Source organism: Rattus norvegicus, chromosome 11, assembly GCF_021556685.1.
Source record: "Rattus norvegicus strain SHRSP/BbbUtx chromosome 11, alternate assembly SHRSP_T2T, whole genome shotgun sequence".
NCBI lineage: Eukaryota > Metazoa > Chordata > Mammalia > Rodentia > Muridae > Rattus > Rattus norvegicus.
Window position 1 is genome coordinate 82,607,359 of NC_141544.1, and position 14,802 is coordinate 82,622,160.

At 49.8% G+C, this 14,802-nt stretch overlaps 1 protein-coding gene across 6 annotated transcripts; it reads right to left on the reverse strand.

The window, feature by feature from the left end:
- Nucleotides 1–112: 112 nt before the first annotated feature.
- On the reverse strand, nucleotides 113–14,076 carry Pigz (phosphatidylinositol glycan anchor biosynthesis, class Z). Of its 6 annotated transcripts, none has more exons than XM_087576106.1 (4): nucleotides 5,180–5,322; nucleotides 4,957–5,095; nucleotides 3,803–3,996; nucleotides 113–1,938 (listed from the first exon to the last, which is right to left on the reverse strand). In XM_087576106.1, exons 3-4 carry the CDS (start codon nucleotides 3,918–3,920, stop codon nucleotides 380–382), a joined length of 1,677 nt encoding a protein of 558 aa, XP_087432232.1. In that variant the 5' UTR covers nucleotides 3,921–3,996; nucleotides 4,957–5,095; nucleotides 5,180–5,322; the 3' UTR covers nucleotides 113–379. The 6 variants fall into 6 exon arrangements, with proteins under 6 accessions (XP_087432232.1, XP_087432234.1, XP_087432235.1 ...); XM_087576108.1 differs by having other exon boundaries at nucleotides 3,803–3,999; XM_087576109.1 differs by lacking the exons at nucleotides 4,957–5,095; nucleotides 5,180–5,322 and adding an exon at nucleotides 13,825–14,076 and having other exon boundaries at nucleotides 3,803–3,999.
- Nucleotides 14,077–14,802: the final 726 nt, after the last annotated feature.

The following is a 14,802-nucleotide window of genomic DNA, read 5'->3' on the forward strand; positions in this document are numbered from 1 at the left end:
CCTTGTCTATGTAGAAAGCCAGACTGGAAGTCAATCGATCGTCATGGAAGCAAGAAGTCAGGCATTGTGGGAAATTTAGGGGAGGCCACTCAGGAATGTCATCAGCAGTTGATTGTCTGTCAAACCAGGTGCTATTATATATTTTAAACATTACAGTGATCGGGAATAACAGCATAGAAACAAGACAGGTGCCAGGGGTTATGCTAGGTTATTTTGGTGACCTTGGCATTGGGACCACGACTGGTCAGATCTTTGGTTGTCTAAGGGAAAGGAATGTGGGCTCACTTAAAACAACCTTTGGCTATACCTCCAAAGAGACAGCAGCGGGGGGAGTTCCAGTGTCCCAGCCAACCAGCCTGTGTAGAAGGTAGAGTGGCTTCTATGGCTGAATCTTGGACCACTCTGTCATAACAGGCTTCTCCAGTTCTATAATGTGAAGACTAAGATGCTCCCTCCAAGCCCCACTGAGCAGGGAGGACAGGGCTGGAGGGTCCTCCATGGTCAAGTGGGGAAACAACAGAGTTTCATTCTTGAGAGGAAAATGGCACTGCTCCAGAGCATGCCTGTTGGTCCCAGGAGTTACCACAAAGAACCGGCAGAGCCACGGCCCACCAGCCAGCTGACAGGCTGCTTGTCTGCTGAAGTTGTTCAGGGCTTGACACAGGACCCTGTCCTCAGCCCCACCCATGTCTACCACCTCCACAGGTGATCCCAGGCCCGAGAGGTGTAAGAGGTGCTGGGGCGGCATGTAGGTGTGCGTGAAGAGAAGTGTGTAGTGGGTGGTCGTGCCTGAGAGGACAGGTGCGTGGACCACCTGCTCCAGGTGCTTCAGGCCAGGTACCAAACCTCCCTGATGGAGGCAGCCAAAGATGAGCGCGCCCGAGACATTGAAGAGGACCAGGGTACCCTTCCTGGGTATAGGTTGGGCTTGTGGGCTGCACAGCAGGACTAGAGGGACTAGGAGGGGAATTAGAAATCTAGGCTCTTGGTGGCTAAAGGCGGACAGCAGGAGCAGGGGTGTAAAGTAGAGAAGGAGGAGACGAGACTTGGAGCTAGACAACAGACCCTGGGTACCCGGCTCCCCCAAGAGGCGGGTTTGTGGAAATGCACGGAGGCAGGCGAGGAGTTGTTGCCATGCAGCCTGCAAAGCTTGAGCATGCAGTACCCCAAAGAGCAGGAAGCCATTGACTGCCAGGTGAGTGAGCCGTGCATGCGTGCCATGCCTTGCAAGGTTTTGGGGATCCAGGTTATAGTACAAGAAGTTGACAGGTGTGAGAACGACGCCTGTCGATCCCGAGAGACTGGAGAAGTACCAGCTGTCCACGGCTACAAACAGCCCTGCAGCAAGAGCAGCCCCCGGCAGTAGCACTAGGGCCTCCCGAATCAGGGCCTTGATACCACCAAGTTCCAAAGCTCTATGGATGCCCCAGAGAGAGACGGGGGCCAGAGCAAAGGCTAGAAAGGTTGGCCGATTGAAGAAGCCGGCAGCCACGATAGCACCAAGAAGATAGCTGTGCCACCGTGGACCTGGGGTAGGCTTCTTTGATGTGGGACTCCTTGCCACATAAGGGGACACCAGCACCAGTAGCCAGGTGAAGAGCAGTCCCTCGATGGTGTTGGAGAAGGTTCTTGTGTAGAAAACCAGGGTTACATAGGAACCAGACAGCAGACACAAGGCATTCCAACGATCTGCCCCCCACAACGGGGCCAGATAGTACATAGCCCAGTCCAGGGCAAAGGAGAGGGAAGTGAGGAGGAGTCGGGGCCCCACCAGCAGCATGTAGCCACTCACCAGACCAGGCCAGAGCCCCAGCTCTTCCCAGAGCCTGAGCAACCAGAAGGTAGAGCCAGAGGTCAGCAGTGGGAAGACCACAGTGCGGCAGGAGCTGCTGGGGTAAAATTCCCAGGGCCGTGAAGCCTGCACACCCAGGATGTCCTCTGCAGAGAGAGAGGCAGGGGTGAGCCGGTTCCAAGCTTAGGCTTGTGCGGGTTAACGTTCTGGGTGAGCACCAGGATTGCAAGGCCCTCCTAGTGGACACTTCCCACACATTCCTAGCCTTGCACTGCTTGGGTTTTATGGTTTTGTTTGAGTTACTGTTGTATACGGGAGAGTCTGTGGTGGCCTGCCTTCTCTCCCCAGCTCTTTAACAGCAGAGAGCTTCCACTTGGATGCAGAGGAGACAGGTAAAGATACAAAACGGGAAAAGGAGTTTATGTGTTTCAGCTGGTTTAAGGATGAAAGGGCTAACAGCAAGCAAAGAACAAATGCGGTTCCCTTAAATGAGTTCAATTTCGACAAGAATGAGCTTGGAGGCCAGGTGTGATAGCCGTGCCTGGAATCCCAGAACTTGAGAGGCAGAGGTTGGAGGATCAAAAGGTTAAGGTTATATCGTGAGTTTGTGACTAGCCTACACCATGTGAGAGAGACTTAACTCTAAATACAGAAGAGGAGACTGAATTTTCCAATTTATAGTTTAAATCTACCTGTTCAACCCTGTGGTGGCAGTCTCCCACACCGTGCTTTCTGTCCTCAAGCTGAGTGTGCTGGTGGACATTTGCAACACTGGGTGGCGGTGTTGCTAAGTCAGGAGGACTGCTAAAAGTGTGAGGCCAGCCTGGGCTACACAGTGAGTTTGAGGCTAGCCTTAGCTATAGAGAGAGATACTGTCTCAAAAGAGCAAGGAAAGGGGCTGGGGATTTAGCTCAGTGGTAGAGCGCTTACCTAGGAAGCGCAAGGCCCTGGGTTCGGTCCCCAGCTCCGAAAAAAAAAAGAACCAAAAAAAAAAAAAAAAAAAAAAAGCAAGGAAAACAAAATGAGTCAAGTAAATGTCTTTGAACCTTTCTCCTTTAGTCTGTTATCTCAGCACATGGCCAGAATATAAAGATTTTTTTTCCCAGCTGTTTTTGTGACTAGATGTGGTCATATGATACCTTCTGACCAATGGGATAGAGAGGTGTATAACAGCCAGGTGTGTGTGTGTGTGTGTGTGTGTGTGTGTGTGTGTGTGTGGTGTGTGTGTGTGTGTGTGATGACTTTCAGTACTCAGGAGGCTTACTACGAGGATTGTCATGAGTTAAGAGCAAACCCAGGCTGCAGTGTGAGACCTGTTGCTAAATAAATAAATAAATAATAAAAAATTTAAAAAGCCTGCCCAGTTGAGCACAAAGTTCTGGGTTCACTCCCCAGCACAGCATAAACCAGGCACGGTAGTATCTGCCAGTGACCACAGCACTGCAGAGGTGGGGACCAGAGAATCAGGGGTTCATGGCATTAGCCAGTTCAAAGTCAGCCTGGGCTGCACAAACACTTGTCTCCAAAAAGCCTGGATGGTGGTTGCATGTCTTTAATTGCAGGACTCAGGAGGCAGAGGTAGGAGGATCTCACTGAGTTCGAAGCTAGCCTGGTCTACATAGTGAGCTGCAGGACGGCCCTGCAGAGACCCTGCCTTAAAAAACAGGAAAAGAAGAAACAGAAAGAGAAGAAAGAATAAAGTGCACACGTGTAACTAATACACATGCATGGTCTTGAGCGAGGAGGGGACCTTTCTTCCTGAGCCTACACCAAGCACATTCAGACTTTCACTAAGTGGGGTTTCCTGAGGGAAGCCATCATTCCGTTGGCCCAAGCGGGAAAACACGGAAGCATTATCCAGAAAGTGAGGACAATGTGAATTCTCCACTTCAAGTTCTAATCCCAGAGAGGCTGCAACTTTGCCTGTTCATGCATCCACACGTGCATTTCCCTCCCCACCAAATACCCACTGCTGCCACCAGTCTTTTTAACAGTGCGTGGGGCTTTTACCTGCCATGACCTCAGGTGACTGGAAGAATTCATCTGGGTGTATGTAGCCAGTCTGGGGAAGGAGACACCATAAGACTCGAAGCAGGCTGAGGCTACCCCAAATCACCCTGGCCGCCATCGTCACATCAGGTTGTCAGACACAGGACTGAAAAGTCTGTCACAGTTCTCACAGGTGCCAGTCTGGAGAGCTACATCTGCTGGGAGTGACATTTGGTAGTTATTATAACATAGGCCATACTACACACTATCTGAAGACACTCAGCATAAAAATGGTAAGGATGAGATGTGATTGGTACACATCTGGATAGATTAGTACACTTCTGGAACACCAGCATCTGATAGGTTAATGCAGAAAGATTTCAAGTCCAGGCCACCCTAGGATACAGAAGGAAAGAAAGAAAGAAAGAGAGAAAGAAAGAAAGAAAGAAAGAGGAGGAAAAAGAGAAGGTAGAAGAGGAAGAGGAGAAAGAAGAGGAGGAGGAGGAAAAGGAGGAAGAGGAGGAGGGAGCAGAGGAGGAGGAGGAGGAGGAGGAGGAGGAAGAAGAAGAAGAAGAAGAAGAAGAAGAAGAAGAAGAAGAAGAAGAAGAAGAAGAAGAAGAAGAAGAAGAAGAAGAAGAAGAAGAAGAAGAAGACATGGTTGTGTACCCAGAAATCCCAGCACTCAGGCAAATGAGTGTTAAAATGAGTGTTAGGGTGGGTAGGAGCACTTACTTCTGAAGAGGACTGAGGTTGGATTCCCAGCACCCACATGGTGGCTCACAACAATCTATGACCCCAGTCTCAGAGGGCCCAACAACCTCTTCTGACTTCCTCTGGCACCAGGCACGCACATAGTACAAACGCAGGCAAAACATTCAGACACATTAAACAATAAAGTACATAAGTAGAAAAAGAAAGATAGAGCTAGAATAGCAAGGTTGGTAAAGTAAGGAAGATAAATAAGAGGACTTGTATGAGACAAACCAGATAAGAAGGCTAGGTCTCCACCCAGCAGGATCTGGAGGGATCCCAGAAAGTGCCAGCCCCAGGAGGAGCCCCAACCCCAGGAGAAGCCCCACCCCAGGAGCAGGCACAAACATCACTCTCCTTTCCCTAGTAAACGCTCAGCCTTTGGGAGAGTTACACCTTTACACATATTCTGCAAGCACCCTTACCCTTTCCACAGTCAGCTGCTCAACTCTGTGGCTTGCTGCACCCTTACACTTGTTCCTGTAATTGTATCAGACTGAATTATGGGGAGTGAAAAACCTCCACCTCTTCCAGGAAGCAGCCACTGCTCCTCCCTGAAAAGCCCTAGAGACAGACAAGGGGAGGAGATGCAGTATACTGAAATTTTCACATCCTGGTACTGAAAGATCCCCGAAGAGAGACCCTTACTCAAGTCTCAGTAAGTTGCGGACCCCAGACACAGAGAGACCATTTTGGGTGTAATACGCAAAGGCGGGGTTTACTACGGAGATCTATTACGGAGATCTCCGGGCTGACACATATCCCATGCAGGAGACAGAGGTGTCGACCCCGAGTGGCTGGGAGAAGGGCTTTTTAAAGGAAGAAGTCACAAGCTCCAGGAGATGAGGGGATGTCAAAAGGAAATACCAAAAATGTCACAAGGGGAAACTCTCAAAGTCACAGGATTGTTCTTAAGACTCTAGGGTTTAAATGAGGAGAAAGGCCAAGCATTCTCCTGAAAACAGATCTTGATTGCCCTTTAGGGTAAATGTTTGTCAGAGTTGATGCGGCATCTGCATCTGAAACACATCTGGTTAGACTTGGAGGAAGGTTTCCTGGAATACTCTGTGCAGGACACAAAGGCTAGAACATTATCTGTAGGGCACAATGGGGGCTTGAACAAACCTCACAGGGGCAGAACAAAACCCATTACTCAGTCCGGTGATAAGCGGGAGGGTCAGTGACTCTGAACCAGTTCTCCTGCATTTTTAACAATCTGTCTTCCTGAGTCAGATCCTGTTGCTGAGTTTTGAGCTAATTTAAAACTCTATCTTTCAGTACAAGAGGCAGCCCTCTGCTGTGGATTCAGGGCTGGGTTCATTCTCCACTCTGGAGACTGTACTTCCTTTCCGCTTTCTCCCTGACTTAGAATTAAATGGTTGCCACTACAGTCCAAGCCCCAGAGGAATGAATGGTCAGGAAAAGAGTGGATTTGTGTGTGTGTGTGTGTGTGTGTGTGTGTGTGTGTGTGTGTGTGTGTGTGTAGCCCTGCCTGGCAATCACTATGGACACCAGGCTGGCCTCGAATGCACACATATTCCCCTGATTCTGCTTTCTTCTAGTGCCCGAGTTAAAAGCGTGATCCACCACTGCCTGGATCTGCTTTCTCCTCTTGAGGTGGGCACCCACTGTCTCCTGTCCTCAGGCTTTGGAACTTCTGCTCCTTGGCCTTTGGACAGTGGCTCTTCAACCAGTACTCCCATCATGCTTAGACCCAGATTCTCAGGCTTTGGTATTAAACTTGGAGGTTACACTCTAGGCTTCACCGTCCTCCAGGCTTCTCAGATTTCATATTTATGGTCACTTCCCATAAAAAGCAGCAAGACCAGTTCTCTGTTGGTTCATGCTTGTTCACAATTTTAAACATGATCTATATCAAGCATAATATTTGCTAGTAGGATTAGGGAACATCACAAGCTTGGGTTTCACAGCCATTCCCCTGTCACCAGCTGTAACTGGCAACTAGCACGGCACTGGGTTTTGAACTTTGGAAAACTTGGGATCCCAAGTGGGTGCCAAACATTCCCTCTAACTTCTACACACTGGTTTGTTTTGTTTTTTCAAGACGGGGTCTGACTCTATAGCTCAGAATTACCTGAAATTTACTAAGAAGCCCAGGCTGACCTCCGACTCATAGCAATCCTTCTGCTTCTGCTTCAGGCCTGAGCTACTGTGCTCAGTTTTAGGGGAAGAAAGGGCAGGGCAGGCTTGTGATTCAGATTGCACAAGACCTTGCACGTGCAAAGCAAGTGCCTTAACACTGATTCATGCAACCTTGGCTGGCCTTGAATTCAGAGTGATTCTCCTGCCTCAGGCTCCTAATTGCTAGGATGGCCGATATGGACCATCAGATCAAGCTACAGCTCACACACACACACACACACACACACACACACACACACACACACACACACTGGAATCTATATTTGTAGGAATGGGAACTGAAATAAAGAGAGAATCGGAGTCTCCTGCATGATGGAATTATATACATTAGTAACATCTCTGGCGAGGATAAATGCCAAGTTCACAGTAACAGTTAAAAGCACAGGGCTCTCCGTGTTGTTGTAAGAACAACCTGGGTCCTTCAGGAACAGAAGAAATCCAACTAGAGGGCATTTGTCTACTTCTTTATTTTTTTTTGGTTCTTTTTTTCGGAGCTGGGGACCGAACCCAGGGCCTTGCGCTTCCTAGGCAAGCGCTCTACCGCTGAGCTAAATCCCCAACCCCCGCATTTGTCTACTTCTAAGCAGCTTGTCCCTGGCTGGGATCCTGAACTGTATATACATTGAGAAAGAGACCTGAGCAGCGGTTGATTACACGTTCTGCTTTCTGGTTGTAAGTGTGATGGGACAAGCTTCTTCCAGTTTCTGCTGCCTTGACTTCCCCACCCTGACGACTCTACCCTTGAATGTGAGCCACAAGGAACGCTTTGTCCCTTAAACTGCTTTTGTATTTTATCACAGCATCAGAAAAAGAAATCAAGACACAGTCTACTCTCCAGATCTAGGCATGAATGAAACCTGAATGGTTTGATCCAAAGTTTTGCCTCCCTGGTCAGGAGGGTTATTTCAGGATCCAGCACATTACTCAAGACAAGTAAGTGTCTTAGTCAGGGCTCTTTAGGGTCACAGGACTTATGAAACGTCTCGGCATATTAAGGGAAATTACTGGAATGACTTACAGTCTGTAGCCCAATGAACCCAACAATGGGCAGCTGTGAATGGGAAGTCCAAGACTCTAGTAGTTGCTCAAGCTCATGAGTTAGTGGTTTTCTGTAGAAGCTGGAATCCTGAAGTAGGTTCCGACAGATGTGCTGTCAAGTAAGCGCAAGCAGATGAAGAAGAGCGAACCTTCTTCTTCCAATGTCCTTACATAGGCCTCCAGCAGAAGGTGTGGCCCAGATTAAAGGTGTGTACCACCACACCTAGATTTGGAACTTGCTCTGTTCTAGGTTGAACTGAGAGATCTGTTTGCCTCAGTCTCCTAGGATTAAAGGCATATACTATGTAGCCTGGGTCTAAGCGTTTCATGGTCACTGTGCCTCAAGATCTGGATCGAAAGCCTGTGTCATCCTGTGTCAAGATCCCAGTCAGAAGCCTGTGTCCTCCAGTCAAGATCTGGATCACAGCTGTGCCCTCCATTTCTGGATTGCTGCTCATTCCATTTGTAGTCAAGGTGACAACCGCCGGGATAGCCTTCACACCAAGCATGGTGACATAGGTTTGTGTCTTTGTTTTGGTTTTGGACAGGGATTTACTGTGTAGCTCTAGCTGTCCTCGATCTCATTATGTAGACCAGGCTGGCTTCAAACCCACAGAGATCCACCTGCCTCTGCCTCCCAAGTGCTGGGATTAAGGGCATGTGCCACCGTGATGGGCATGTCACAGTCTTGGGCAGATAGATCTACACAGTGTAGGTGCATGGTTGGGGATCCCAGGCCAGCCAGGGACGCATAGTGAGAGTGTCTCAAAAAGAAAAAAGTTCCCAGCCAAGATGGCTCACTCACAACTGTCTCCCACCTTCTATCCACCCACATCTTCCCATATGTCAATCTTCCGATGTTTGGCTTCCCATCCCTTTACCCTCAGCATTCATTCACTCACACTAGACTCCCCTCAGATGTTCACAGCAGACGCCCCTCAAGACTGGGGATCCAGCTTGATGAATGTCGTAGGGTTTTATCGTTATGAAGAGACACCATGACTACAGCAAACTCTTATAAAGGAAAACATTTAATTGAGGCTGCCTTACAGTTCAGAGCTTCAGTCCATTATGGCAGAAAACATGGTGGTGCACAGGCAGATGTGCTGGAGAAGGAGCGGAGAGTCCTGGCTTGCCTTGAACTCATGATCTTCCTGCCTCTGGAGCGCTTGCTGGCTTACAGTCATTGTTGCCTTTAAACCTAGTCAACCAGAAAACCAATTCCCCAAAAGTCCCACCCAGAAAACTGATCCTTAAGCTTCTGTCCCTCTAAAGAGCCTGTTAGCACACAATTGTCATCCTAGGTACTTGGAACGCTGAGGCAGGAGGATTGTAAGATTTGAGTCCAGCCTGGTCTACACTTTACTTTCTGGGTTACCGTGGGCAGCTTAGGACCTCCCTGTCTCCAACCAAATCTTTTCTGAGGGTTTGGGGGTGTAGCTTGATGAGAGGACAATTGCCTAGCAAGCACAGACCCTGGGTTTAACCCCAGGACCTTAAAGTTCCATCCTTCTAGATCTACTGCCCCTATGTCTGTCCTATGTTGGAGGGTTGTCACACTAGGGAATGCATATCCAGACTTACTGTGATGGACCTCCTTTTGCATTTCCCTTATGACTAAAGATGTTGAACATTTCTTTAGGTGTTTCTCGGCCATTTGGCATTCCTCAGCTGTGAATTCTCATTCTGTTTAGCTCTGAACCCCATTTTTTTTTCTTTTTTTCGGAGCTGGGGACTGAACCCAGGGCCTTGCGCTCGCTAGGCAAGCGTTCTACTGCTGAGCTAAATCCCCAACCCTCGAACCCCATTTTTTAAATAGGGTTATTTGTCTCCCTGCGGCCTAGCTTCTTGAGTTCTTTATATATTTTGGATATAAGCTCTCTATCAGTTGTAGGATTGGTAAAGATCTTTTCCCAATCTGTTGGTTGCCGTTTTGTCCTAACAACAGTGTCCTTTGCCTTACAGAAGCTTTGCAGTTTTATGAGATCCCATTTATCGATTCTTGATCTTAGAGCATAAGCCATTGGTGTTTTGTTCAGGAAATTTTCTCCAGTGCCCATGCGTTCGAGATACTTCCCCACTTTTTCTTCTATTAGTTTGAGTGTATCTGGTTTGATGTGGAGGTTGTGATGGACCTCCTTAATAGGGACAGGCTACCTACGTCTGGATCTGCATAGCAGGCCACTGGGAAGCGGGTGTTGGATGCAATTCTTAGCAGAACTAAAACTACAGTTCCCAGAGAGAATTGATTCCTCCTTCCTATTTTCCCAAGGTGGGGTTTCCCTGAGTAGCTCTGGCTGTCCTTGAACCCTCTCTGTAGACCAGGCTGGCCTCAAACTCAGAGATCTTCCTGCCTCTTCTCCCAAGTGATGGGATTAAAGGTCTGTGTTACCATGCCCAGCTAGACAATCTCCTTTTAAACATAGCTTTATTAGAATGTGGTTAATAGTCCTTACAATTCACCCATGTAAATGGCTTTTAGAATATTCTCATAGGTGGAACCACTGTTTCTATCTTTATTTTAACTTTATGTATAGTGGTATTTTGTCTGCCTGTGTGTCTGTGCACCATGTACACGGGGCCCAGAAGAGGGCGTAGTTGTTATGAGCAAAGTTGTTATGGCATAGTGAGGGATGGGAAGGAACTGGATTCACAGACAGTTGTCAGTTGCCATGCAGGTGTTGGGAATTGAACTCAGGACCTCTGGAAGAGCAGCCAGTGCTCTTAACTGCTGAGCCACCTCTCTATTGTCAAATCACATGGCTTTAGGAATTATGTATTTATTTTTATTTTATGTGCAGTTGGTGTTTTAGCTACACAGTTGTCTGTGTGAGGATGTTGAATCCCCTGGGAACTGGAATTACCAATGATGGTGAGCTGCCATGTGGGTGTTGGGAATTGAACCCAGGTCTTCTAGAAAGAAACTCAGTGCTCTTAACCACTGAGCCATCTCTCCACCACCACCCCCACCCGCCCCAAGTCTTAAATGATCTCTTTTACGTTTGTTTTAGGGGATGGTGTTTCATTACACTGTCCAGGCTGGGCTCTTGTGACTCCTGCTTCAGCTCTCTAACTAGCTGGGACTGCAGGTGATGTCCCCATGCCCTGCTCTCTATTTCATTCATCCTCACAGTTTTGAACCCTGTTAACATCCCCTGCACCCCTTTATGGCTGTTTTGCTTTCATGTGTATCTGTATACCTTGTGCATGCAGTGCCCATGGAGGCCAGGAGAGGGCATGAGATCTCCAGGAACTGGACAGTCGTGAGTCACCATGTGAGTGCTGGGTACACTATACTTTCGTAGTTACTTGTTCACTGATCATTGCCTTGCTGGGCTGATATTCCCCAACTAGAAGTCCCCTGCTAGGATCCACTGGGATCCAACTTAGAGCCTCAGGGTCCTCTGCAAGAGCAACAAATACAAGAGCTCTCAACCACTGATCTGTCTTCAACATTTCTTATAAAGAAGACACAGGCTCCTTATTTAACAGAACCATTAAGGTGGCAAAACAAGTTCTGGGGCCACATCTGGTTGACTCCAGAGGTGCCTGTATTCCGTCTGTGAGCTCTCTGTACCACCCTTGGGCACGGCCAGCTCAACAGTGCCTTATCTTTCCCAAACGTGTCTCCTCTGGCTGCTTCTCATCCCTCACTATGCCATACCAACTCTGCTCTAGTCATCCCTCGAAATCCATTGCTGAGTCAACTATGGCTTCATACTCGTAGCCCAGCATTCCTCGGCCCTGGAGATGACCACAGGACTTCGGGTGGTTGAGGCACTAGGATCGGTTGCCTGTAGCTGACCTCAGCCCTGTCATGGCACACAACCATGTGTAAGAAGAAAGATATTGAAATGAGCCAAAGCAGACCGTGGCCACCACTTTGCCCTCACCTCTCTGCTCCCTTCTCCCTGGCTGTGTCCTCTTCTCCACTATAGCTAGAGACCAGATCCCTGTGCACAGAGAGCACAGCCCTGAGCCTAAGCCCTTCTTTTAGGTACAATTTGGTGCTACAGCTCCACTATAGCCCCTCTATTCAGAACCATTTCCCAAAGGGTTTTTGTTTTGTTTTGTTTGTTTGTTTTGTTTTGCTTACCGTTGCTGCCATTGTTGGTTATATCGATAGCATGGAGGTTAAAGGCAGCTGTGGCATCGAGCAGCTTGGGGTTCAAGTCCCTCCTCTGTCACTTGCTGGTAGTAAGACAGCATTCAGTCTCAAAAACCTAGTTTACATCTCAGCTGTAAATGAGCTACCTGGTGACCAGCGGCTCGCATGGTCTGTCTATGCCAGGTTACAGAAGTGGCCTCAGAGGTCTCCCACAGACATCCAAGGGGGCGGAGCCAACGCCGGGGGCGTGGCAAATCACCCAAACTGAGACTCCAGGTTCACTCAACCGAACGCACTCGGGTTGCCCTGAACTCTGCTCCAATCTTGAGTTTCCCGAAGTCCCCTGGTTGAGAGTCTCCCAGAGAGCAGGGGGGTGGGGCGAATGTTGGGTTAAAGAGACCGCTCCCAGCATGTAGAGATGAAACTATGGGGCAGGGGAATGGACATGTTGACCAAGAAGATGGGGACTACCGATGTGCCATGGTGCGGGGCAGGCAGCAGGGAGAGACCATGTCGGTGGCAGGGGTACAGCAAGCGGAACTGCAAGGCATGGCACAAGGGTTGGGGAGGCTGGGGAAGAAGTCACATCTGTGGGACGGGAAAAGAGACTGCCAACTGAGACAGAAGCCTGGGTCTGCTTCCTGGCGATTAGTGTTTCTTTGATGTCCAACGTGCGTGCGCAGCACCATACGCGCTCTGGGGGGCTGCAATCCTGTGAGGCTCACCCCAAGGAAAGTTCCTCCCTATCTTCAAACTGAAGCGTCTTCCTGACAGAGCTGCTGGGCCCTGGCCAATGGATGTGCAGAGATCCTTAGGACCCCTCCTCCTGGACCTAGTGTTTGGAGGAACTCGAGGACCCAAGTACGACCACCCTGAGCTCCTCCTGCTCTGTCAAGGCCAGGCTCTCTCAGTTTCCAGGAACCATATGGGACATAGAATGAGAATAACTCTCCTAAATCCATGTTCCTTTTGGCCTGCATTTCATTTACCCTGGCCTTAGCCCCGAGGCTACGCTGAGCCATGCAGGGGCTCTACCTTTAAAGCATCTCAAGATTGGGGTCGGCTGCTTCCTTTTTGGTTTGCCAAAAGGGAAATGTTTGTTCTTTGATTAACGCGAAATACAACATCCAGAGTCAGACACATCAGGAGAGCGGAAGGGAGCAACGAGTCCCCATTGGCTGGAGCATACCATTTAACTCTCCATACCCTCCCAGTTCCAGGCGGTATAATGGAAACTCCACTTTGTACCAGGAAGATTCAGTGCCCTGGCCATCTTGACAGTGCTTCTCAATGGTTTGGGGCTAAAGGTGTCTGGAGAAGGGTGACATTTGAGGACAAGTGCTTTACAGAAGGCAGCACTGTCCCTGCCACGATGATGTGTCACAAATACCTACACGACCACCAGCAAGGAAGCTTTGCTCTGGCCCACAGGGTCTCCTTTTCCCTTGCCATCCCCCCATGGGACCCATGGGTCTCATTCTTCCAGCGGGAAAGGCAGACTTGGTTTGACTTTCCTAGCTTAAATTAGGGGATCACTCGGTGTACATAGATGTCTTTCTCTACACTTTGCGGCGCTTTTAAATTTATGGGACCTTGCTGCTGTGCTATAGATGGGGACACTGAGCCTCAGTGTGGCTGTGGAACCTCCTAGGAACCCCGGCTTCCCAGGCAAGTCTGGTAACAGGAGAGGACACAAACCTAGGCCTTTCTTCTTGGGCCCTAAGACAGTGCTCTAAATTGGAAAGCACCCCGAGCCTCCCTTTCCTGGAAAATGTCATCACGAGTTCCCCAGTCTCCCCCCTAGGTCCTTGCCAGTCACTGCTGTTAGAGCCTGCAGTGCAGTTTGGGAACAGCTGAGGGTGAGAGCCCCAGCTCTCCTGCCGGTCTTTTGGCTGCGAGCAAAGATAAAGGTGGATACCGTTGCCTGCCCCATTGCGCCCTCATCCCGTCCCCAGTCACTCTTCCCAGGCTGGGTCTGACTCACCCGAGCTGTGCTGCACCTGCCGCGCTGGCTACCCGGGTCGCCTGGAGCGAAAGCCTGCACCTACAGCCCTACAGCCCTGAGCCTGCAGGACAGAGGGCTGCGGGGCGGGGTGGGGCGATGGCCTTCCCTCTCCACAGCCGGCTCTGGACTTCAACCAAGGAATTAGGCCAAGGGATCAAGCAGAACTAGCTACGCGGAGCGGAGAAGGATGAGGACAGTTGTGCGTGCTCCCTCCCCCAGTCCCCGCAGTCTGCAGTGGTCGCGGTGGGGACTCCTGAGGGACCCGCCCGGGCAGTGACTAATTCTACTTTGCCTTTCTGTGAATGCATTCTGTCAGCAGTCCCTCCTTGTAACTCTATGCGCGATAAGCTTCCTTTTTTTAGTACTGGCACAGTTACGCCAAAGCGTTTCTCGCCTTTCGTTTTGTTTGCTTGTTTTGAAACCCGGTTCTCGGTGGCCTCGAACTCGCCATTCTCCTGCTCGGCCTCCCGAGAGCTGGGTAACAGGCGTGGGACATCACACCAGCTTTTGGCCACACGTCTTTGGTCGTTCGAAACAATCACCGTGGGCTGGGGGTGTGATCCGTGGCACAGAGCTAGTCTAGCACGTGTGAGGCCCTATGCTCTTCTTTAGCCCCTAACAAAAGCAAATCCACTCAAACCAAACCAAACCAAACCAAAGTGACAGCGGCGGAGCTTCCTGAGCCAGGGGCGGCGATCGCCTAAGGGCAGCCACGCCCTGCTTTCTTGCACATTGGGACTGGGGATGCGCCAGCTGGTACGGTTCTCCCGGGATGCTGAGCACTCCAGGCAGCTTGCAGGGGCAGCGCCTTTCATGCTGACACAGGTCCTGTCTGTTCCTTTGTGTATACTGCAGCCGGGGGACAGGCTATTTGCCTAACAGCCGGTTGGAGAGAGAGCCAAGGGTTGCAGGAGTCCTGGCACCGCCTGTGTGACAGGGTAGGGGGCTTCCGGGGCG

Coding starts and splice junctions, on each gene's coding strand:
- Pigz (XM_087576109.1), bottom strand. CDS start 3,920: ATGGCGGCCAGGGTGATTTGGGGTAGCCTCAGCCTGCTTCGAGTCTTA. Junction 1,939..3,802: donor GTCACCTGAGGTCATGGCAG/GTAAAAGCCCCA, acceptor CTCTCTCTGCAG/AGGACATCCTGGGTGTGCAG.